Here is a 26,982-nt window from a genome sequence, read left to right as displayed (position 1 = left end):
TAGTGGAATTTTTTTGCCGGATTCCGCTCAGAAATTCTGCTGTGTGAGCATAGCCTTTAAGTGAGTGCAGCTGAGCTGCAATGCCAGTTACATACGTTTTTTATATTGTGTTTAAATCCATGTTTGGTGTCTATTCTCCCTCCCCTATGGTTGTCCTCACTGATTTTTTCGTTCTGATTATCCCTTTCTCCTTCCCCTGAACTTTCTCCCTTCCAGTCTTCTGGATGTTAGCAGACTATTAAATACATCATTGGACTGAGTTGTCATAACTGTCCTCACTTGACTGATACAGGGAATAATGTAAAACTTCTGCATACTCCCTGTAAGATGACTATTGTATTCCTCCTCCTGACATTTAGTCACCCCCTTGAACTAAGTGTCCTTTCCTTCCTTCTTCATTTCAAGTTTTCATTATATTTGGGAGAATGGCCAGAACCAGTTAACCCATTGCGTTGCATGCTCCCACCCCCTGCGGCCTGGCATATTCTTTGGCGAAAGGCCTGGAAAACTTGTCTCTGAACAGCTTGTCTCGGAAAACAGAGAAAAATTCCCAGTGTTTTGATGCACTCTTTAAACGCCTGGCATCAACATCTTCCTCCCAACAAGATGCACTGGCAACAATGTTAATTTCATTTACTTTGGGGTTGCTATCTAGAATACGGCCCCACCTTCTTTCTCCTGCAGATTGTTAAGACTTACCAGCTGGCTCCTCTGTGCTGGTGAGGGCTGGAGTAGGGACCACTGCGGGGATTTCTGGAGGGTGGGGGGAAAAAAGAAAAGATGACATTATTTATGCATTGTGAGCTGTGAGTAATGGAAGGCAAATAGTAAAAAGGAAAACTAAGAAAGATCTAAATAGTCAGGGGTTGGTGGAACAGGAAAGGGCTTACACACATACACACAAGATACAATCCTGTGAACGGAGGAGCAAGAATACATTGCTTGTATGGGAAATTATGGCAAAATCTGTAAATGTTCAGACACTTACTCAGTCTCCAGAAAAATCCAACTAGAGTAACACAGCAAATAGAAGAAAACGAGAAGGGGGATGCAGCTGCAAGATCTCAGAGAAAAGGGGGAGGGGCAGCTGAGAGAAAAAAAAGTCCCAAAATCTGAAGATTACACATAACACTTCTGGGTGCACTGTATCTAAGGGTTTGTTTACATGTTGCATACAAATCTAACATGTATTTCCACAGAAAATCTCTGAGGCCTACCCTTGAGTTCCTGCCACAAATGTACAGCTTGCAGTGCAGTTCGCTTGCGGATTAGCCCAACGAGAAATCCATTTAATATTTTTCAATGACTGTGCCAGAAATCCTCACAAAATTATTTTGTTAAATGAAAATGGGGTTGTTGAAACCTCCACATCCATGGTATACGGATTGTCATTGGATTTCCATCCTGAAATCCATGTCAAATCTAACAGGTGTGAATAGGGCTATAGTACTGAATCCACAAAGAAGATAGAATAGTATTTATGTTAGTGTATAAGCTGTTTCTTTAGGTTACTTACTGATACATGGTGCAATTGGGGAACGGCTTTGTTGATATCCCTTGGCGCATCGGTTACACGTTAAACCTGTCACACCATCTTTACAAGGGCATTGTCCTGTGGTCTGGTTGCAGGTCTTACCTGCTGCCCCCACCGGATGGCAGTCACAAGCTGGAAGAGAAAAAGCAACAAGACCAATGATAATACAAGTCTACCACAAAACAGGCCCAATCTTTGATCATTAAGTATTTTATTGTGTAAGTCTTTTTGTATTTTGCATTTTAAAGCCAGCTTTATAAATATCCCAATGTAATATCTCCACTAAGACCAAGACTAATTTAATGGGTCAGACATTGACTTACAGGGAAACTACCGCTGATAGGTTTAACTGAAGTGAGACAGCTTCCTTCTGAAGGAGAGCTCATTTGCATATCCATTTCCCATAGATCATTGCCTCGCCTAAAAGACTCCCTGAACCAGCTTATGTCTCCACAAGGAGAAACAGTACCCCAGGAGAATGACAAGTAGTGCAATGTATGTATGAGTCTATCAGTTTATATAATTTCAGTATCAATTTGGTTTTCAACATGTTAACATTCCACCATCAGTAAGTATGACTGGTGTAACGGGAAACTCCAGAGAATAGCATGGGGTGTGCAACATACATGGGCACATGTTTCAACCGTTTATAGTGAATTACAGTACTATCTTCCAGTTTACTTTTTTCACATTGAATGGAGAAAGTGGAGGATAGGGAACCTGTGTTCTCCATCAAAACGGTAATTTTTGAAGAACATAATTGGATGGACCTTCACTTTAGCTTAATGCTTCTTCACTGGCCTATCAAATACAACAATCAAAAACTTGAAAAATCTAAATGACTTGAAGGTCTTGTCTGAGATTAGAAAAACCATCATCCCCTCATGTCCATGGTCCATGCTTTGTATTGCAGTACTCACTGAGCTGAGTTGCAATACCAGAGCAATGCGAACAGGTGACACGAAACTGGGACATCAATATGGGCATTTCTCCAATAAAACAACAATCAGCTGATTATGTATCGAATAAATGGCTTTATTTCATTACATGCTACGCACTCTGAAGAGCCCAGAATGAGCTAAAAACACTAAAGAGCCCAGAACGGGCTCTAAATGCTAGAGTGTGTAGCATCTGAAATATTAATAAAAATAAAGTATGCTCACCTGCCTTATCATCTCCCCATTGATCAATGCTTCTTGTTTTTGTCTTGACTAACAGGAAATGTCCACTCAGCCAGTCTCTGCCCATAACAGTGACCCACCTCAGCCACTTGTTAAATCCAATTCCTGCTCATCAGTACTGAAACCAGAAGCGCTGATCAGTGAATACTGGGCACCAACAGGACGGCAGAGGCAGGGGATCAGTGAAGTAAGTATTACTTATTTTTAAACATTTTCTGGCACCAGACAACTACTTTAATACCCTGTTCAAGGTTTGTTGACTCCCTCCTGGCACCCAACTTTGTCTGTGCCTTTAAGTAAAATTGTGTAGAAGAAAAGGATCATTGAGGATGTTTCCACAGTTCATAGAGTTTACTAGGAGTTGACATCACAAAGTTATTTCACTGTTGATATTTTGTATGGTGTTGAAATGCTAGAAATTGTGTGTGTTCCCTTAATCATAACCACACTGAGTATTTCCGCTGGATAAATCCTTAAATAAAGAGCTGAAACCACTACAAGACTTCCATAAAGAATGCTTGGAATACTCAGATACCTAGGTATTAGTAGTGTAATGGGAGGTGGAGTATTCATTCTTGAGCTATGAAACAAAATACTGGGGGCAAGTATTTTGGGGGAACCAAGCCTCAGTTTGTCTGTAAAAAGTGTAGATGTAGGGAATGTAACTCTTTTTGATCACTAACAAACATGTGGGATTGAGACCCTTGTACGGAGTTATCGGATTTATCCCACAAGGAGAAGGTAACACGTAGAAAACATCAGCCAGTTCCTGTACTGCAAAGCTATAATTTTGTAATGAGTTAATAGAGCTGCGGTTGTCGTTTATTGTTCTAGTGGGCGTCTTCCCACTTATTAAGGGAGCTTAGCCTAGCCACCTATAATTGGGCAATAACAATAACATTGTTCTTTCTGTCTGTGGGATTTAACCTCTGACACTTAGCAGTAGGGGCTTCAAGGAATTGTCAGTCTTTATAGTACAGGAATCTTAAAGGGGTTGTTTCTTGAAGACAATCCCTGTCCTTATGCCCTATTATGAGCCAAAATGTAGAGCTGCTCTATGACAGCATTTCTCTTTCTGGCGTGCTCAAGCCCTCTTTGTATTACATGTATGGCCAGTCATCTGAATGGCTGCCATGTGATGCTAAATCTCCCCCAATGACTAGCTTTCAGCAGCTAGGCACCTGCATATTGAATTTGTTTTTTTTTCTAATGAGATTACCCCTCATGTAGTTGCTTATTTTATAATTCTAAAGTCTTTAGAAGGTCATACATCAAGGTGGATAAAATCTTTCCATTTTCCCAAGGTTTGGGCTCTACGCGAGCAACAGTAATGCTTACCTAAGAGGGTAACTTGCAACAATTGCAAGAACTATAACTAAGTAATCTTAATTTCTGTCACCATAGGGAAGGTACTGAGGTACTGTGCAAGTTGCTGTAATGCCATTAGTTTATCACAGCTCAAGGTCAACTACATGACTTTGTGGAGCCCAACTCTTATGTTCTTGGGGGATTCAGACCTGTTAAATGATGGTCTCCAGTCTATTGACACATTATAGGCAACTGCTAACACACACATAACAAATGATTGCTACCTAAATATCTTAGGGTACCCTGACCAAACACCTTTTACAGTTTCTTTGTATGACCTTCTTTCCCTGTGATATGAGGATTTATAGTTTGTCTGTCAATTCAGTTAAAAGTCAGATAGGTGTGAACTTCAATTTTAAATTGGGAGTATTTATCAAATGATGGATAAGATAATACAGTCAGGGGCTGTAAATGTTGTACATTGAGGGGTGTATCTTCCTAATACCCCTGACTGTATAATCCCACTCCTCTCCTGATGGCCACTTCGATTAGTAAAATTAAGTCCACACCCATCTGACTGATTCCCTGAATTGTCAGACAAACAATATCTATCACTTATCTCAGGAACAGGAGGTAATATAAAGAAACTGTAAAAAAAAAAAAAAAAAAAAGGTGTGTGATTAGGACACCCTAACCAATTTAATGACATTTATTTGGGTTGACATATTTATTTGGGCTGGCCACAGGTCCTCTTTAGCAACCCAGCGGCTCTCCAACTCCCACCCCACCCTCGAGTAACAAAGTCATCCAGACATTTCCATTCACATGCATTGAGTTTATGATAAAGAAGATCATCATCAGAAAGACAATTTCCAACTTTGGATTTATTGCCATCAATCTGCATGGGGTCTAATGGGAATAATGATAATGGGAATGGAAACTGATGGGTCTGATGTCCTGTCCACTTGAGAGTCACCATACAGCTAAAGCCTTGTGTTTGCATAAGTGGAAAGTGGAGAAGAGGTAAATTATTTTGTCTCATAAAAGCAACCTTTTTCTTCTAACATAAGGACGCCACAAAGGAGAGGCACTGCCTTTAGTATCCCTCTTTGTTAGGCTAGGTTCATGGTGCTGTTGTGTTCCAACCCGTTCCAGGTCCATTTTGCTCCTTTTTTTGCGCCGAACAGCCCCAAAATGGGTTAGAGCACAACTGACACCACCAGGGCCCTGCGGATCCCATCAACTTGAATAGGGTCCGTCGGGGATCTGGTAGTTTACCGGAGAAAAAAAAATAAAGACGGAAGTTTAGTAGAGAAAAAAATAGTGCGTGACAGAGAAACACATGACGGAGCAATGTGAACTTAGCCTTGCCTAGATAACTAGAGCTAATTTTTTTATAGTTCCTACAGCACCTCTTTCGTCTTTGTCTTTTCCTACTTTGATTTTTCAGGAATAGAATAATTTCTATAAGCAACAGAATACATTTCTATTACAGGGGTCTTCTCAGCTGATTACATAAAATTAACACACAAATTGCAGCATCATCAGAATAGTCTTGTTTTCTATGTACGAAGACCAAATAAGCGGCAGAGATAATTGTATAGAAAAGAGTTATATAGGAGGAGCCCCTTTTAAACAGCTGTCTGTAAACCCCCTCACAGCGGCTACCTCAGCTGCAGCTGTTTAAAAGACGGAGCTGTATTTTCCGTGTGAAAAATGGGAGGAATTCAACCCAAATGGGGAAACTCACAGCTGGTATAGTCATTTAGCCAATAGCGAACTGGCAAAAGAAAAGGAGGATAGGGGGAGGGGGCACGTTAGGGCTCATTAGGAGAAACTAATTGCCACCTTGTTATGGGACAGGAAAAAAAAAAGCGAGAGGGAAATTCTTTCCAGGATTTTTTTTTTCTTCATTTTAACTATGGAAAAAGGAACGTGTTAGGAAGCTGCAAGAGAAATGCAGAGTTTAAGGACAGAGAGAATGGAGGTGTGCAGGCAGAATTTAAGGTGTGAAACTGACTGAGGGAACGAGAACTAAATGAGAAGAATGAATAATATAAAGTGGTACTCAGACGAGGCCTAATCGATGCACAGGTGCCAATTAGGACTGTGTATAGGAGGCACGCGCAGTACCCTCACAGCAGAGGCAGTTGGGCAATAGGGATCAGTATAATTACTTATTCAGTGTGCAGTGCACTTGGCTGTGCCACCTCATCTATTGCCAGGTGCCAGTGGTGTGAATACTGATCCTGCAGTAATTGGCACAAATATAAGTCTCTGAATTATAATGACCTAGGGCAGTGTTTTCCAGACATTGTGCCTCCAGTTGTTGCAAAACTACTACTCCTAGCATGCTGGGAGTTGTAATTTTGCAACATGTTGAAGGCACCCTGATTGGGAAACATTGATATATGTAACATAGTAACATAGTTCATAAGGTTGAAAAAAGACCAGAGTCCATCCAGTTCAACCTATATCCCTAATAAGTCCCTACTGAGTTGATCCAGGGGAAGGCAAAAAAAAACCTCATATTAGAGGTAAAAATTCCTTCCCGACTCCAAATACGGCATCAGAATAAATCCCTGGATCAACGTTCTGTCCCTATAAATCTAGTATACATAACCTGTAATGTTATTATTCTCCAAGAATGCATCCAGACCTCTTTTGAACTCTTTTACAGAGTTCACCATGACCACCTCCTCCGGGAGAGAATTCCACAGTTTCACTGCTCTTACAGTGAAGAACCCCCATCTGTGGTTGTGTAGAAACCTTCTTTCCTCTAAACGTAGAGGATGCCCCCTTGTTATAGATACAGTCCTGGGTATAAATAGATCATGTGTATAATGATTATCTGTTGACCCTGGATGCCAGAGAAGAGAGAAGTCAGGCAAGTGTTCCTCTGCAGAATACATGTATGAGTGCATGCTGTCTGGGAATTCTGGGATAGGCAAAGGGTTGGAGTAGGTGAACAATTTTTCTACACCTGTAATTTGCATGGTTGTCATGTGTCATGCACCACTTGCGCCCCTACAACTTTTTCTGCAACTTTTTAACCTGTTGCGCCAAAATGTGCGTCTTCTTACAAATGCTGTCCACAGACAGTTTTGTAAGCCAGGTCTGGACTTGTGTGTAGACTTGTAACAAATAAAGGGCTTTGCGACAAATTGTGCTAAAAAAAAAGTCGCTAATGATAGATTTATGACCTCTTCAAAAAATTCAAGTGTTGCTGTCATTAGAAACAACTTTTTTTTCCATTTAATACTGCCTTAAAAACTATGCATTTTCCTAATATACTTCATTAAAAAATGTGTAAAAAATTTGAAAAAAAAGAGTTTAAAAAAAATGGCCACTAGGAGTCTCTGTCTTTTTAATTTTGCAAACGAACCCTGAAAATCCAGCCTTTTTAGTCCATTCTGTGGCTATCTCCATTCTGTGCCTCAGAGCACAGACAAGATGCAGACAGCCTGCAGTATTTAAGGAGAGAAGCATTAACATGCATAGTGACAAAATATTTGTGCAGACCTCATGACAGGGGAGGAGAGGAGGGAGGGGGGGAGGAGGAGGGGTGGAGAGAAAGGAGGGGGGGTGGAGGAAGGAGGAGAGGAGCTCATCATACTCCAGGGGAATAGCTACACAATTTTAGAAAAAGCATCTTAAAGGTGTACTCTGCAGGGGGTCCGGCCACTGAGGCATCCCCCCCCCCTTGGCCCGCATCCCGGGGTTCTGAACATTTTGGTTCAAAACTTTGGGTTCGGGAAACCGTTGTTGGGACGTCATGCATGCCCTCTCCATTTATGTCTATGGGAGGGGGCATGAAGAGCGACCACAGTTGCCTAAACCCAGTGTTCTGAACATAAATGTTCAAAATGCCGGCTCGGAGATCGTGGGGGGTCCGGGCGGCCAGACATCATATCCCCTAACCTTTGAATAGGGGATAAGATGTCAAGCTGTGGAGTACCTCGTTAAAAAGTCACAATGAAAACAGCAAGTGCGACAAAAGTGTCTTTTCGCACTCCTTATCATCACTTGAAGGAGACTCCACCCTACGACCCTTTAGCAGCACCATCATATCTGAGTCAATTGGTAAGTTGGAGATCTCTAGAACCACTCCGACCTCTGTCTTACCTTTACAAGCCCTGCGGTCAGTTATGGGGCGGCTGACATCACGGTAGAAGCCCTCTTTGCAGTAGTGGCAGTGCCTGCCTGCTGTATTGTGCCTGCAGTTCAAGCACACGCCACCGCTCTTTCTTCCTGACAGCTTATATAGTTCCATGTTGAAGCGACAACGCCGGGCGTGCAGATTACAGGAGCAGGCTGGAGATGTAAAAAAAAGATAATGGATAGTTAGAGAAAAACTATGTACATACTGTATAGATTATTATTTTTTTTTGTGTCTGATAATACCCCATGATATTTAAACCTGGAGACAGTATTTAGGGATTCTGGGATTAATGATATGCTTAGGATAGGCAATATGTGATCTGTGGGGAACCAAGGGGCCACAACCCTTTTACTACGATACCTGAGCAGTGCTGTCCATGTCCTTGTGGTTGCATTGGGTACTGCAGTCTAAAGTCGGATATCCACTTTAGATCAGTGGTCTCCAAACTGTGGACCTTCAGCTGTTGCAAAACTACAACTCCCAGCATGCCTGGACAGCATGCCTGTGTAATGGATCCGATTTTTTAATGGGTGTCAATGGATCTGACTTTATATACACAATTTTATACGATTTTAAGTTATAAAATCATGTACTCAAGTCGGATGGAGAAATCGCGATGTGAACGCAGCCTAATATGTTATTTTATAGCTTGAAGTAAGCCACAAGGGCCCTGTGGTTTTTCAGACAGCTATTTTATGTGATTGTTATGTGACTATTATTGTGATTTTTTTTTTTTTAAATAAATGTATTATCGAGATATCATAACCATTTAACTTCAAGCACCGTCATTTTTCCCCTCTATTTTACATTATTTATTAACAACTAGGGTATTAAAAAAAACAAGGAAAAAAACGGAAGCTGGGGACAAGATTATCTTTTCTTTTTTAATCTTTGCAGTTGCCATCAACTTGGCTCTCACCATTCACCAAGTTATATGTATTGAGGTCACCCATTCTCCTGGAGAAGTGCCACCAAGCACCAATGAGATAGCTGCCACCCTCTGGACTAGCCTCAAACCCCCCCCCCCCCCCTTGTAGGCCTAGGGCAGCAGAAAACCTAAATACTCAACTGCCTGTGTGCATAAGTTGGTGCTGGCAACATAAGAAAATACAAAAGTTATGCAATTGAGCAAACTTTTTGAGCAGGTGTCAATCTATATATATAAAACTCAAAGGGGGGGGGGGGGGGTTTGTTGATTTTTAGTGGTACGCTAGCCTGCAAGATTTCTCAATGAACAGATGTTTTTCACGAGATCTGCTTTTTGCTTTGCAGTGGTCAATGATTTACGACATGCATCTTTTCTTAAAAAAAAAAAAAAGTGCAGATTTGTTGCACAGCCTTCAATTACACAAAAAAAGCTACACCAGAACAGACCTGGCTCACAAAACTGGCTTGTCAAAAAGTCGCACAAAAGTTGTGCGGATGGAAAAGGTCATACAAAAGTCAGGCAGGTGGAAAAAGTCGCACAAAAGTCGTAGAGAAGGAGGCTATACAAAGTGGTGTTCTAAAGTGAAATTTAGCAAAAATGTTTGCTAGCCCCATATTTATCACAGGCCCTGCACCATTTAATACATTTGGTGCATGTACACTCCAACTACACCATCAAAACCTGTGTATACGATCAGTGCACCCACATGGACTTTGATAAATTTCCCCCAATTTGTGTGTGTATGTTCCAGCATCACTTTCAATCGGCTAAAGATATAAACATGAAACTTGGTACACATGTCAACAACATGTCAAACTTGGTACTCATGTCAATTTGTGAGGGTCCGGGTTTTTGTTTAAAAACCCATACAAGTCTATGGGAAATCTGCATAACTTCCAAACAATCTGCATAACTTCCAAACATCTGGAGATATTTCAATAATACTTGGTCACATGTTACTTATATGTCCACTAAAAATATAGAATAGTTCATTTAACCACTTAGGGACCTATGGCGTACGGGAGGCACCCCGTGCAAACCCCTGGGGGGGGTCCTCCCTATACAGTGGTCTCTAAACTGTAGCCCTACAGATGTTGCAAAACTACACTCCCAGCATGCCCAGACAGCTGTTTGCTGTTTGGGCATGCTGGAATTTGTAGTTTTGCAATATTTTGAGAGCTACAGTTTGGAGATCACTGTGCAGTGGTCTCATAACTGTTGCCCCCTAAATCTTTCAAAAACTACAACTCCCAGCATGCCCATATAGCAGTTTGCTGTCTGGGCATGCTGGGATTTGTAGTTTTGCTAAATCACTGTGCAGTGGTCTCTAAACCGTGGCCCTCTAAATCTTGCAAAACTACAACTCCCAGCATGCACGAACAGCAAACGTCAAACTGTCTCGGCATGCTGGGAGTTGTAGTTGCGTGCCTCCAGCTGTTGCATAACTACATCTCCCAGCATGTCCTTCAGCGATCAGTACATGCTGGGAGTTTTAGTTTTGCAACAGCTGGAGGCACGCTGGTTGGAAAATACTGAGTTAGGTAACAGAACCTAACCAGTGTGCCTCCAGCTGTGGCAAAAGTACAACTCCCAGCATGCACAGTCTGTCAGTGCATGCTGGGAGTTGTAGTCTTTCAACAGCTGGAGGGTTGCCCCCCCCCCCCTGTGAATGTACAGGGTACATTCACACGGGCGGGTTTACAGCGAGTTTCCTGCTTCAAGTTTGATCTGTGGCAAATTTCTGCCGCAGCACAAACTCCTAGTGGGAAACTCACCGTAAACCCCTGCCCGTGTGAATGTACCCTAAAAACACTACACTACACTAACGCATATTATAGGGTAAACCACTACATATACACCCCCTTACACTGTCCCCCCCCCCAATAGCTGGAGGTTTGCCCACATGCCATGTGAATGTACAGGGTACATTCACATGGTCGGGTTTACAGTGAGTTTCTCAATGCAAGTTTGAGATGCAGCAAATTTTCCGCTGCAGCTCAAACTACCAGCAGGAAACTCGCTTTGTACCCGACCGTGTGAATGTACCCTAAAAACACTACACTACACTACACCTACACAAAATGAAGGGTAAAACACTATGTACACACACACCCCTACACAGTTAACCCCCCCCCCCCCCAATAAAAAGGAGATTCACCAGGTACTGTACGGTGTCTAAAACGGAGCCTCCAGCTGTTGCAAAACAACAACTCCCAGTGTTGCTGGACAGCTACTGACTGTCCAGGCATGCTGGGAGTTTTGCAACAGCTGGAGGCACCCTGTTTGGGAAACATTGCTGTAGGGTACTTTTGGTATCAGAGGCAAGTGTAATTCTTCCATCTGGGTCAGTCCCTATGCAAATCCCTAATTTAGGCCTCAAATGCTCATGTCGGTCTCTCACTTCGGAGCCCTGTTGTTTTTCAAGGCAACAGTTTAGTGCCACATATGAGGTATTTCTGTACTCGGGAGAAATTTCCTTACAAATTATGGGGGGCTTTTTCTCCTTTTACCCCTTATGAAAAGGTAAAGTTGTGGTCTACGCCAGCATGTTTTACATTAACATGCTGGTGTTGCCCCATACTTTTCATTTTCACAAGAAGTAAAGGGAAATAAAGACCCCTAAAATTTATACAGAAATACCCCATATGTGGACGTAAAATGCTTTGTGGACACACAACAAGGCTCAGGAGTGAGAGAGCACCATGTACATTTGAGGTGATTTGCACAGGGGTGGCTGGTTACAGTGGAAACGCAAAAAAAAAAAAAAACGTAACAAGGGGTACAATGAGCCTTAACACCCCACAGGTGTTTGAAGAATTTTCGTTAAAATTGGATGTGAAAATTAAATTTTTTTATTTTTTTCACTAAAATGCTAGTGTTATTCAAAATTTTTAATTTTCACAAGGGGGTAATAGGAAAAAAGCCCCCCAAAATTTGTAACCCCATTTCTTCTGGGTATGGAAATGCCCCATATGTGGATGTAAAGTGCTCTGCTGGCGCACTACAATGCTCAGAAGAGAAGGAGCGCCATTGGGCTTTTGGAGAGAGAATGTGTCTGGTACTGAATGCCATTTGTGTTTACAAAGCCCCCAGTGGTTTCAGAACAGTGGAACCCCCCCACATGTGACCCCATTTTGGAAACTATCTGTATATCTTTCTGGCACCAGTTGTTTAAAAAAAAAAAAAAAAAAGAGTTTTCCAGTGGAGTACCCCTTTAAAGTCCCATGCAAATCTATGGGAAATGGATGCTCCAGCATAACTTTTGTACGTCTAGAGATATTTCGATAATACTTGGTCACATGTTACTTCTATGTCAAACATGTCAACATGCCCACACTTTAAGCCACACCCATTTTATTTTCTACCCTTTTTGTACATTGTTCTGGCTTGCAAATCACACCCACTCCCACAAGGCCACGTCCCCTTCTATTTTCGGCTTACAATATCTTCATCACAACTCTGCCCCACCTGAGGATGGGATATTTAGACGGGATACGAGGTCGGGATACGAGGTCGGGATATGAGGACGGGGTAATGAGGGCGGGATATGAGGTCAGGATATGAGGACGGGGTAATGAGATAATGAGGACGGGGTAATGAGGGCGGGGTAATGAGGACGGGAAATGATGACAGGATATGAGGACGAGATATGAAGTTGGGATATGAGGACTGGATATGAGGATGGGATATGAGGGCGGGATATGAGGATGGGATATAAGGACAGGATATGAGGTCGGGATATGAGGGTGGGATGTGAGGATGGGATATGAGGTTGGGATATGAGGACAATATAGGATGATGGGATATGAGGTCAAAAGCTTCCTCCTTTGTTGCTTTTCCTCCCCAACATGGATTAGGAAAGAATAACCAGGCAACGCCGGGTACTCACCTAGTATATGATAAATTCCTCCCTTTGTGTTCTAAAAGGGGAGTAAACAATTGCCAGACACCTCTGACAACATTTCATCTCCCCGTAAACAAAAGGATTGGGCATGTAAAAATACCTATTTTTCCACGGGAATATGTCAGGGTGATAGATTAGAGGGGTTCCAACAGTTTTACCCCCACAAGATGGCTGGTCCTCTGTCCGCCACAGCAGATGACCACAGCTAGGAGGAGCATGTACTTTGCCACTCCACTAAATGTCTATGGCACTGACAGATAAACCCAAATGCTGTGCAGAATGCCGAACTATCACTTTTTGTCCCATATAGAATTGCACAAATATGGAAAAACCTTTGTTGAAATAGACCCCAAGTAAAACCACTCCTCGGGGAACCACATGGTCTTATCTAGAAGACATAAAGTTTTTTTTTTTGAGTAACAGTGAAGATAAACTTCCATAAATGATGTAAAGCTTGTTTGTTCCTGAGGCTTTTCCAGGACCATTTTAACCCTTCCCCTACCATAACAGTATCTCTAAATCCTTCCTAACTGCAAAAGGTCTACTGCAAATCTGTCAAAACAGTATATTTGTGTACGCAGTAGGTACGCACCGTCGCCTTCCCTCACACAAACAGCTGTCAGAGCTCACAGAGTCTGTATAGGGATGTCTGTCGCAGGGTGTGTGTCCATGTGTGTGTTTGGCACAGTCCACCTGTGTTTGTGTGTGCTTGTCTCTGTCTGTTTAAATGTCTTTCAGTGTGTGTGTGGCTGTGAGCGGTGTAATTCATGTATACACAGTTTGTCCCTTTTATCTGACTATGCTGATGGAGTTTAACAAGCCGCATCTCTGTTTAAGGTGTCCCTCCCTCTGTATTCACCTCCCAGTGTGGAGGGTCTGTTTCTGAAAATTTATGGACTGAATCATATTGCAAAATATTATTTCTAGTGAACTTTGCCTTTGGGATTTTCCTGTTATATAACGATGTCTTTTTTTTTTATTTTTATTTTTTTATAAAGGTAAACTATCCTACTGGTTCATTTTTGCTCCAAAGAAAATGCATTAAATGAAAATTTGCATTTTTAGCATTACTATTTAACATTAGTGTAAAAATATTTTTCTATTTCATATCTATCATATCATATATCATATCAACATATTATTCCTAGACAATCTTAAAATTCAGGCGAACAACAGCACACAACAGTTTCCACTTTATCACTATATACTGTATATATATATATATATATTTATATATATATATATATATATATAAATATATATATATATATATATATATACAGTTTATAGTGATAAAGTGGAAACACCACAGACCACAGTCCCGCATACAAGTTTGGCTCCTCGCCAGCTTTATTTCCACAGGTTGCAGGTAAAACAAAACAAACAGGAACAAAATAAAGTCCTAGACCGTCTGGTCACTGACTACACATATCAGCATGCCCTGACTACGAACTGGTGAGCTACCCTCAGCCAGTTAAACATGTGTCTCCTGCAACCTGTTACTCACAGTTCACACCACTCCTTGGACCACTCGCAGCACCTTCTGCGTGTTACCTAAACAGGGCCCGTGTGTCTCCCCCTCTAACAGCCAGCATACTGTTTCCAAGGGAGAGCCCCAACTATTCTGTTTCCTTTCCTTTTAAACACACTTCCCATTCCTGATACCTCATTAATCAGGCCACAGGTGGATTCTCCAGAGTTAGCAAGGGAAATGCACCCTTTCCTTGCCACACTGCCCTATATATATATATATATATATATATATATATATATATATATATATATATCAAAAGCTAATTTATGAAGCAAGCTGTGAAAAATTAGGTATTTTAAGTACATCCTTTCATAGGAACTAAGATAGTAATTAGCAGCCAGGTGCTAAAAGATAAATCTTAGACTCTACAGGCCACAGTTAGCGTGTACATTTTTCAAGATCACGACTGTACAATTTGTGGGAGATTAGCTCTGTAGAGCCAGGCACATAGTGGTAATAACATTCAGAGACAGGGACACAGAAATAAAGTTTTACCCCTTAAAGGGGTATTCCAGGATTTTTTTTTATTTGAATATGCTACAGGGGGCTGTAAAGTTAGTGTAGTTCATAATATAATGTCTGCACCTGTGTGTGACGGTTTTCTCACAATTCTTCTGTGATTATCACTCCAATATTTTTTTTACCAGCATACAAAATGACTGTTGTCTCAGATTTTTCCCAGGTTGCAATGCGGCCGAGACCTGACATCATTAGTCAGCTGATGACAGGGAGCCTGTCTGCTTCAATGGGTGGAGGGATCGCTTGGGGGCAGAGAGATCAATCTGCAACTAATGCAACAGCTGTAGGCACCCTAATTGAAAACCACAGGTCTTTTGATTGGATGCAGCTCATTTATGTTTCAATGGGGGGGAGGGGTGACTGATGTGTGGGAGGGAGGAAAATGGAATTATGGGATTTGTAGTAAAAAAAAAAGAAAAGTCAAACAGGAAATACCAGTTCACAAAAAGCTAGCCACAGTATTGTGGTAATCTCACAACATAGCCATTTAGCCCCAAGACAAGCACAGATCCTTCCTAAGCATGTCCATTACTGTCTGCCAGGTATGTACTAAAATCACCTTATGGTGGAGAACCCCTTTAACCCGATAACAACTATGGAAGTCTATGCTCATTCAATGGCCATTAAGGGGGTATGACGCAGGCTCCCAACTCGGCCCATACTGGCCGGCCCCCAGCTGATTCCTGTAGCTGGGGGCTGGCGTTAATAGCCAACATGCGGTGATCGCCGTGGCCGGCTATTAACCCTTTAGATTGCCACTGTCAAAGTCGACAGCGGCATCTAAAGGTGCCTGTATCCGATCCACTGCTGAGGTAGCCTGCTGCGGCGGCTCCGGTGCTCAGAATGATAACACCTGGCAGTGGGCCATGCTGAAAACCTGGACTGTCCAGGAAAAGAATGAATGGCCCAACTACAAACCTGCCTGTCATTCCATGAAAATCCATACTTTACCAAAGTCCTCAGCAAACCAAACACAACATATCCGCTCAAACGCCTCATACTAACTGTTCACCACAGTGCTGGAGGGGTGATAATTTGTTTAAAAAAAGCCATTGGTTTGGAGCCACATGCCTGGGCATCTTGCAGTCATTGTCGACCGTGAACTTAGAGTCAAATGTGAGAACTTCTATCCAGCAGCTAAAGTTTGGCCAAAACTGGGTCATACAACAGAACAAGTATACACAGCACACCAGCAAATCTACAACAGAATGGCTGAAAAGGAATGAATCAAGGTGTTGCAATGGCAGCTTTACATTTCTAAAACTGCTGTGAGCTGTATGCGGGATTATTGAGACCAGCGGTATATTGTATCACTAGCCACAACCCAATTGAAATGTATTGGCGGGACCTTAAGGGAGCTATGCATAACACAATGCCTACAAACCTCATGAACTAAAGCCACATTATAAAGAAAAGTGGGCCAAAATTCCTCCAGACTGAAGCAGTAAACCATATCTTTAAGTTATTGCTAGTATAGGTGGTGGGGGGCACATAGTTTTTTACACTCTGCTTCTGTATTTTGGCTTATTTTCTGTTACATAAATAATGACACGGTTGTGTGTAATAAATCTGAGGTTGTAGTTACCCACTTTTTAGGACCATTTTTTTTATTATGTCCTCCTGATAAATAAAACCATAGAAATTAAAAAGGGTGTACATTCCTTTTCCTATTACTATCTATCTGTTTATCTATCTAAAAAATTGGGTGTAGAGCAGCACCTCCAAAACAGCGAATGAAATAAATATGGTGCAGACAGGTCTCTGGGACCCCGGTCCCTGGTCCAAAAGGATACAGGAACAAAAGGATGACCGCATCACTCCAACTTTTGGAGTGCTGCGGTCATCCTTTTGTTCCTGTATCTATCTATCTCATATTTATCTATCTATATACACTGCTCAAAAAATAAAGGGAACACTAAGATAACACATCCTAGATCTGAATGAATGAACTAATCCTATGAAATACTTTCGTCTTTGAATGTGCTGACAACAAAATCACACTAAAATTATCAATAAAAAATTAAATTTATCAACCCATGGAGGTCAGGATATGGAGTCACACTCAAAATCAAAGTAGAAAACCACACTACAGGCTTATCCAACTTTGATGTAAAACAAGTCAAAATGAGGTTCAGTAGTGTGTGTGGCCTCCACGTGCCTGTATGATCTCCCTACAACGCCTAGGCATGCTCCTGATGAGGTGACGGTCTCCTGATAGATGTCCTCCCAGACCTGGACTAAAGCATCCTCCAACTCCTGGATAGTCTGTGGTGCAACGAGGAACCCAGGGCCAACCGCACCAGCATATGGTCTCACAAGAGGTCTGAGGATCTCATCTCGGTACCTAATGGCAGTCAGGCTACCTCTGCAAGCACATGGAGAGCTGTGCGGCCCCCCAAAGAAATGCCACCCCACACTATTACTGACCCACCGTCATGCTGGAAGATGTTGCAGGAAGCAGAACGTTCTCCATGGCGTCTCCAGACTCTGTCACGTCTGTCACATGTGCTCAGTGTGAATCTGCTTTCATCTGGGAAGAGCACAGGGTGCCAGTGGTGAATTTGCCAATCTTACCAATTCTCTGGCAAATGCCAAACGTCCTGCACGGTGTTGGGCTTTAAGCACAACCCCCACTTCTGGACTTCGGGCCCTCATACCACCCTCATGGAGTCTGTTTCTTACCATTTGAGTTGACACATGCACATTTGTAGCCTGCTGGAGGTCATTTTGCAGGGCTTTGGCAGTGCTCCTCCTTGCACAAAGGTTGGTGCCCTCTTACGACCTCCTCCACGTCTCCTGATGTACTGGCCTGTCTCCTGGTAGCACCTCTATGCTCTGAACAATACGCTGACAGACACAGCAAATCTTCTTGCCACAGCTCACATTGATGTGCCATCCTGGATGAGCTGCACTACCTGAGCCACGTTTGTGGGTTGTAAACTTCGTCTCATGCTACCACTAGAGTGAAAGCACTGACAGCATTCAAATGTGACCAAAACATCAGCCAGGAAGCACTGGTCTGTGGTCACCACCTGCAGAACCACTCCTTTATTGGGGATGTCTTGCTAACTGCCTAGAATTTTAACCTGTGGTGTGTTCCATTTGCACAACAGCATGTGAAATTGATTGTCAATCAGTGTTCTTCCTGAGTGGACATTGTGATTTCACAGAAGTGTCATTGACTTATATTGTGTTGTTTAAGTGTTCCCTTTATTTTTTTGATCAGTGTATCTATCTATCTATCTATCTAATTCATATCTATCTATCTATATATATGTCATATCTATCCCATATCTATCTATCTCATATCTATCTATGTATGTAGCTATCTATCTTTCATATCTCCGGTCATGGCTGTAAATGTTGGCACCCCTGAAATTTTTCTAGAAAATTAAGTATTTCTCACAAAAAAGGATTGCAGTAACACATGTTTTGCTATACTTATGTTTATTCCCTTTGTGTTTATTGGAACTAAACGAAAAAAGGAGGAAAAAAAGCTAATTGGACATAATGTCACCAAACTCCAAAAATGGTCTGGAAAAAATTATTGGCACCCTTTCAAAATTGTGGAAAAATAAGATTGTTTAAAGCATGTGATGCTCCTTTAAACTCACCTGAGGCATGTAACAGGTGTGGGCAATATAAAAATCACACCTGAAAGCAAATAAAAAGCAGAGAAGTTCACTTAGTCTTTGCATTGTTTGTCTTTGTGTGCCACACTAAGCATGGACAACAGAAAAAGGAGAAGAGAACTGTCTGAGGACCTGTGAACCAAAACTGTGGAAAAATATCAACAATCTTAAGGTTCCAAGTCCATGGCACTGTAGCTAATCTCCCTGGGCGTGGATGGAAGAGAAAAATTGATGAAAGGTGTTCAACGCAAGATAGTCCGGATGGTGGATAAGAAGCCCCAAACAAGTTCCAAAGATATTCAAGCTGTCCTGCAGGCTCAGGGAGCATCAGTGTCAGCGCGAACTATCCGTCAACATTTAAATTAAATTAAACTCTATGGCAGGAGACCCAGAAGGACCCCACTGCTGACACAGAGAGATAAAAAAGCAAGACTACATTTTGCCAAAATGAACTTGAGTAATCCAAAATCCTTCTGGGAAAACATCTTGTGGACAGATGAGACCAAGATAGAGCTTTTTGGTAAAGCACATCATTCTGCTGTTTAGCGAAAACGGAATGAGGCCTACAAAGAAAAGAACACAGTACCTACAGTGACATATGGTGGAGGTCAATGATGTTTTGGGGTTGTTTTGATGCCTCTGGCACTGGGTGCCTTCAATGTGTACAAGGCATCATGAAATCTGAGGATTACCAATGGATTTTGGGTTGCACTGTACAGCCCAGTGTCAGAAAGCTGGGTTTGCTGGGTCTTCCAGCAGGACAGTAACTCCAAACATAAGTAAAAAAGCAGCACGAAATAGATGGCAACAAAGCGCTGGAAAGTTCTGAAGTGGCCAGAAATGAGTCCAGATCTAAATCCCATTGAACACCTGTGGAGAGATCTTAAAATTGCTTTTGGGAAAAGTGGTCCAACATTCCAGTTGAGAGGTGCAAGAAGCTTATTGATGGTTTTAGGAAGCGACTGATTTCAGTAATTTTTTCCAAAGGGTGTGCAACCAAATATTAAGTTAAGGGTGCCAATAATTTTGTCCAGAGAAGTTTTGGAGTTTGGTGACATTATGTCCAATTAGCTTTTTTTCCACCCTTTTTTGGTTTAGTTCCAATACACACAAAGGGAATAAACACGTGTATAGCAAACCATGTGTTACTGCAATCCTTTTCTGTAAGAAATACTTAATTTTCTTGAAAAATTTCAGGGGTGCCAACATTTACAGCCATGACTGTATCTATATACATCTATCTATCTATCTATCTATCTATCTATCTATCTATCTATCTATCTATCTATCTATCTATATATCATCTATCTATCTCATATCTATCTATCTCATATCTATCTATCTCATATCTATCTCATATCTATCTATCTATCCTCATATCTATCTATCTGTCTCATATATATCTATCTCATATCTATCTATCTATCACTGTATTTTTTCTTCTGTCAGGGTATAACCAGTAGGTGTCACTGTTGTTATTTTGTTATTTGAAAAAAAAAGTTTATCCTGTGGTTGCCAAATAGATTGAATGATATTTTAGGACACAATATTTGTAATGCACAAACATTTTCTAGTTCAACCAATAAATAGTTATTTCACTGAAATAATGGTAGTTTTGAGGATCCAACTTTGTATCTGTCCAGTAGATTAGTCTTTACATTTGTCCATTTCTTGTTCCCTTCATTACAGAAATTTTAGGACAATTTCTCCCACAAAATATAACTAATCATCTAACCAGTAGCAAATAGTTTTGTAAATAATAGATGAAAAGTGATCAACTAATATACTTTATGTTACCCTTCTTACAGTCAAGTCCTGATAGTTTGCTGCACCCATCTTTCAGCTATGTTCCAACACAGTTTGTTCAGTTGTTTTTGAGCCTCAAAAAAAGTAGCCAAAAAGCCATTTGGTCCCTTTTTTCAGTCTTTGTTTTAATTTTTTAGCTGTTTTATTGGGCCATTTTTAAGCTATAAACAAAGCTAAATTAAAGTGGTTCAAAATACTATGTATGAATATAGCCTTAAAGAGAATGTCAGCAGTTTTGACCACACCAAACTGCTATTACCACTAAATACTGTAGATTATACTGCTAGGATTACAGAGAAAACAGAGTTTTAATAATCCCTTTTGTGCCATGAACTAAGGGTTTTCTGGGTGTTCATGAACAAGGGAAGTATCCTGGCTTCATGGCTTCCAAGCCCCTCTTGACTGACAGCTTCAGTAGTCTCCTGTGTTATACTACATCTTAACCACCAGGAGACCACCGGAGCTGTCAATCAAGATGAGAGAAATGTTTGCAGCCATGGAGCGAGGACTCTTCCCTGATTCAGGAATGCCTAACGGACGCATAGCAACTCATTACCATATAGCATGTGAGTGATTAAAACTTTGTTTTAGAAATATAATAAAAACATAGGTGATTAAACTTGATTACTTAGGATGTACTTAGCAATTTAGTGTGGTCAAAACTGCTGACAGATTCCCTTTAAATTCTGCTCTGTTTTGTGCATTAATAGAAGGAAGTCTTTCATATGGAACTCCATCAATCACAGAGAACATAGAGCGACTACTGAATGTGTCTGAAGTAGAGCCCTGCACGGGACTGTTCTCTTAATCCTGCTCTCGCTGGATTTCTGACCATTACTGCCCGCTCCCACAAAATGTGTGTTCCACTCTCGCAACATGTGTGTCCAATTTTAACAGCTCCTGCAAAATATGTGTCCAATCCCGCCTGCTCCTGCAACATGTGTCCACTCCCTCAAGCAGCACGTGTGACCAATCCCGCCCCCTCCCACAAGGAGTGCAGCCAAATTCCGCCCGCTCCTGCAAGGTGTGTGTCCAATCCTGCTCATGCAAGGTGTGTTTCCAATCCCGCCCACTCCTGCAAAGTGTTTGTCCAATCACGCTGGATTTCTGACAATTACTGCCCGCTCCCACAACATGTGTGTTCCACTCCAGCAACATGTGTATTCAATCCCGCCTGCTCCCGCAACATGTGTGTCCAATCCCGCCCACTCAAGCAGCACGTGTGACCAATCCCGCCCCCTCCTGCAAGGTGTGTGTCCGATCACGCCCGCTCCTGCAAAGTGTGTGCCCAATCCCACCGGATTTCTGACCATTACTGTCTACTCCCACAATGTGTGTGTTCTACTCCCGCCTGCTCTCGCAATGTGTGTGTTCAACTCCCGCCTGCTCCCGCAACGTATGTGTCCTATCCCACCCGCTTTTGCAAGGTGTGTGCTCAATCCTTCCAGCTCCCGCAAGGTGTGTGTCCCATCCTGCCAACTCCTGCAAGGTGTGTGTCTAATCCTGCCCACTCCTGCATGCTGTGTGTCCAACCCCGCTCACGCAAAGTATGTGTCCACTCCCACCTCTTCCGCAACGTATGAGTCCAATCCCGCCCACTCCTGCAATGTGGGACCAATCTTGCCTGTCTGTGTCCAGTCCCGTCCCGCAGAGTGGGTTCAATCCCACCTGCTACTGCAATGCGTGTGTCCAATCCTACTTGCTTCCACAAGGTGTGTGTCCAATACTGCTCGCTCCCGCAACTTGTGTGTCTAATCCCCCCCCCCCACTCCCACAACTTGTGTATCAGAGCAACCCACTCCCGCAATGTCTGTGTCCAATCTTGCCCCCTCCAGCAACATGTGTATCCAAGCCACCCACTCCCACAACTTGTTTATTTAAGCCACCCGCTCCTGCAACGTGTGTGTCCAATCTTGCCCGCTTCTACAATGCTGAGAGTTGCAGTTTTGCAACAGCTGGAGGCACACTGGTTGAAAAACACTGCTTTACCTAATCCCCTTCTTAATCCTTAAAGGGGTACTCTGCTCCTAGGCAGCTTAACCCCTATACACAGAGAGCATAGAGCAATCAGACATTGTATCCCTTTATCCTTTGGATAGGGGATAAAATGTCTAGGACCGGAGTACCCCTTTAAAGGAGTTTTTCATTGACCAAGCTGAGACTTCAAGGAGATCAGAGAAAATATACTGCAGCACTATGTTTCCTCACTGGTACAAAACTCTGCAATGTGGCGTTGCAATTTTTTTTAGCAACTGTAGAGCCACAGGTTGGAGAACCCTGATATGGTACCTAATGCACAGAGACACATGTTCCGCGCTAATGATTTTGTTTCATTGGGTCGTATAATGTAAGTCTGCATATAGCTTTGGTGTAAATGGGTGTTTGTATATAGAGCCTGCTGCAGGTTTCAGGAACAATCTGTACTCCAGATGCTGGGTGTTCTCACTACCCCACAGAGCCAGGTGTTGCAGAGGTCAGAATGTTAGAAAATTAAGGACACGGTGGAATTAATAAGAAAGGAGCATGTAGGAAGACGTGGAAAAAGAAGAAACAGTTCCGATTTGATTGCTAGCCTTTGAGGTTCAGCCTGGCTGGTTATTTGTAACTAGCCCTGGCCTAGTATAGAGTAATAAGTGTGTGCAGATTGTATGCCAAAGCTGTTATATCTATCATGCCCTGTGAAACTCATTTCTAATTTCAGACCATTTTACAGCTGTTGGGGGGCCTGATGGCTTCATAGGCCACATGTGCTTTATAAAAACCAACAGCGAGGGCCCTCACATCCCCCCCCTCTTCTCCGCCCAAACTCTGCAGACCATCTCCACCTCCCTAACTTTTTTTTAGGGCAGGGTATAATGAAAACAAGATTTTCGTTAGCCTTCTAGGCCCCCCACCCTTTCCCTCTTTCACCCCCCACCTTCCTGAAAACCTTCAGCTAAGGTGCGAGTTTTTCCAGACATGCTGTGAAATTCATTAACATGTCAGAGAAATAATACAGCATCCTGAGAGAGGAGCAATATATTAAGGAAAGGGCATTCTGTCCAGTTCTAAGGTCCACCTCTCCTAGTGACAGGAACAGAATCTACAACGAGCAGCTAAAATGACATTATTAGTATTACTTCACAGGATGGAAGCTGGGTGGTCTTCATCATTGCTTTGCCAATGCATCACTTCCAGCCAGTAATGGTGTTGGCTTATCATATAATGTTGCACAGTTCTATATTTTAAATCTATGGGTTCTCACTGAAGATACATATGCCTCTGTCTTCATGCAGAGGTTTTACTGAATAAAATTGCTTCAAGGGGAGAGTACACATGAGATGAATGTTGGCTGAACTGGCTGATTTCAGCAGGACTGGGGTTTCCAGACTTTCCTCTGGCAGATGTTGGAAAGAGAAGGACTGGGTAGTTGAATTCCATTGTGTCTAATCCTTTTGTTCTCAATGAAGAATTAAAAAAAGCCACCAGGGGTGGCTGAGCCAAATGTTCATGTGTTTTTGGGGTGTTGCGAGGAATAGTCTAAACGTCTGCAGTATGAAGTTGCAATGATTTCATGTCCCCCATTACAGGATAGGCCATGTGTCTGATATCTTACATCTCTAGCCACTGTCTCATGCAGTTTAAAATGGAAACTGGCAGCTGGTTCATGGTAGGGAGCGACCAATATCGTTTTTTTAGGGCCGATACCGATAATCTGTGGCCTTTCAGGCCGATAGCCGATAACTTATACCGATTTTCTGAACGTGTCTCCTGAATGGTAGCACCAATCAAAGTAAGTTATTCTTCATTTTAATCCAGTTCCACAGTGACCACTGTGCTCTCTGCTGCCACCTCTTTCCATGTCAGGAACTGTCCAGAGCAGGAGAGGTTTGCTATAGAAATTAATTTCTACTCTGGACAGTTCCTGACACGGACAGAGGTGGCAGCAGTGAGCACTGTGGTCAGACTGGAAAGAGCTATACAATTTCCTCGGAAGCAGACAGCAGTTGATAAGTACTGGAAGGATTAAGATTTTTATACAGAAGTAATTTATAAAAACTTTCTGGCACCAGTTGATTTGAAAACATTTGTTTTCTACCGGAGTACGCCTTTAATGCCACCTATTGGAGGTACCTACCCTTTAAGTCAATGTCAATTTAAGGCAAGCCATTGACTGGCATAATGGCTAATTCCAGCAGTTGTCACTAGTGAGACTACTGGAGTTTTCCTTGTGGAAGATGACTAATTTACTATACTAAAACTACTATTAGTGTAGCATGTGGTATCATGTCACGCAATGTACGGTAACTGGATTAAAGGGAACACAACGGAACCCCTATTCCTATATTGGTCAGACCCCCTGCGATCAAACCCCCTGCCATTGGATAGGGGATAAGTTGTGTTCCCCGTAGTACTCTTTTAATGCAATTACTGTACATTGGGCAACATGATACCACGTGCTGTACTGACATTCCTGCACGTGTTATCTCCTGTACAGGGCCAGGCTCTTTACACTCAACTTACCATACTTCCAAGGGCACCAGTCCTCACCTTCGGAGACATGCAGGAGTACCAACCCGCTTGATGATTGGCAGAGCGAGCTGTCACACTAGCCTCTCTGAAGGTGGTGGCTGGATCGCTAAGGGGAGAAGCTGCTGAATGATAAGTTCAGCATAAGAGTCGGGCTCTGTACAGGAGATCGGAGGAAATCCCAGCGGTAGACCTTCTCCTACAGTGAGACACTTATGCCCTATCTTATGCATAGGAAATAAGTTGTAGTCCCTGGAGTACCCCTTTAAACTATTGTTTGCTGCATTGCAGTACATTGTATGAACTGTGTGTTTTTGACAATTGATTTCAATCAAAAAATACTCTTGATGAATCAGGTCTAAGTCACAGCAGCTGGCCAACCACCAGTTTATGTGAGCGCCTAACACTACAGCACTGCTTGTGGTTTATACAGGCGTTGTAATTATTCTCTTTGGTAAACTTTCATTGTAAATACACATTTACAGAGCAGATTTTTCCTGTACCTTAACAAGTTATTGGTTTTTGACGGCATCCCCACAATTTATTTTATACAGTTTTATATCTGACATATTGTTAATGTATGTGTTGTTTCTTTCACTATTCCTTAGAGCAGTGGTCTCCAAACTGTGGCCCTTCTGATGTTGCATGCTGGGAGTTGTAGTATTGTAAAATCCGGAGGGCCACAATTTGGAGACCACTGCTATAAGGAATAGCGAAAGAAACAACACCTACATTAACAATATGTCAGATATAAAACTGTATAAAATACATTGTGGGGATGTGGTAGGGCACAGTTTGGAGACCACAGCACCTATGGATTTTATTTATCTCAGAATCCCTTTATATATCTCAGTATTCCTTTAATTTCCTATGAAGAAATGCAGTACAGGGAATTTTATTTTATTTTTATTTTTTTAGATACTGTTTGATATATTCCCTGGAAGGATTGATAATAAATTGATGTATTCCTGGAGTATTAATAATGCATGGGCCCACAGCAGCAAATAATGTGTTAAAAATCTTAACTGATGTTACCAGGCTGAGTGCTTTGATTTAGCGATATAGTTAATGGCATCGACTGTAATAACCCAGCAGGATTAATGGCCATATGACAAGCATTTAACATATTCACAGAGAAGTCACCATTTTCCTATAGGAGAGTATAAATCACAGGCAGCAATAGAATTTTTTTTTTTTAAAAGGGGCCCAGAACGGCTCATATTTTATCTTTATCAAAACCCAACGGAAACATTAGGAATGACAAATCGCTGCATGGTGCCTGGAGGTGTCAGAAAGCAATACATAAAAAACCTTATCTATGCTTGGCAGATTGAATCCTAAAGACGGCAGTGCCGATGTATTCCACAGAGCTGTAAAGAGATTGTCGCAACTCACAACAAGTTGTCTAGTTATTTCCAGTTTGAACACAGTGCTCTCTGCTGACACCTCTGTCTGTGTCAGGAACTGTCCAGAGCAGGAGCAAATTCCCATAGTGAACTTCTCTGGACAGTTCCTGACACGGATAGAGGTGTCAGCAGAGAGCACTGTGATCAGACTGAAAAGAACTACACAACTTCCTCTGGAGCATACAGCAGGTGATAAGTACTGGAAGGATTACGATTTTTAAATAGAAGAAATCTACAAATCTGTATAACTTTCTGGCACCATTTTTTCCCTCTTTCCTCCAGGGTATCCCTTTAACCCATGCAAACAGGGGGAGAACATACTAACTCAATGCAGGTGTTGTCTTTGGTTGGAGTCGAACATAGGACACCAACCTATATGAAAAATGCATATATTAAGTGACCCTCCGTTCAAGACATTTCTACTGTATTGCTCTGGCACTATGTTACATTAGTCAGAGTTGTAGTGAGGGGTCAATGGAAAGGGTTTCCAACAAACCACTCTGCCTAGTGGTGACAATAGAAGCCACAGATTTCCATACCAAAGACTGGAGACTGGGTT

General features: G+C 42.1%; 1 protein-coding gene across 1 annotated transcript in view; it reads right to left on the bottom strand.

Annotated features, from left to right (window-relative positions):
• Positions 1-26,982, bottom strand: part of NTN3 (netrin 3) — a 105,502-nt gene that overhangs the window by 17,486 nt on the left and 61,034 nt on the right. The window contains exons 3-5 of the mRNA XM_056536364.1: positions 8,149-8,337; positions 1,517-1,666; positions 700-753 (exon numbers count right to left, since the gene is read on the bottom strand). Coding sequence (XP_056392339.1) covers positions 700-753; positions 1,517-1,666; positions 8,149-8,337 — 393 coding nt within the window. The remainder of the gene's footprint in view (positions 1-699; positions 754-1,516; positions 1,667-8,148; positions 8,338-26,982) is intronic.

The sequence above is a fragment of the Hyla sarda genome, chromosome 8 (assembly GCF_029499605.1).
Source record: "Hyla sarda isolate aHylSar1 chromosome 8, aHylSar1.hap1, whole genome shotgun sequence".
Taxonomy (NCBI): Eukaryota; Metazoa; Chordata; class Amphibia; order Anura; family Hylidae; genus Hyla; species Hyla sarda.
This window is presented reverse-complemented; position numbering and strand designations above follow the sequence as displayed.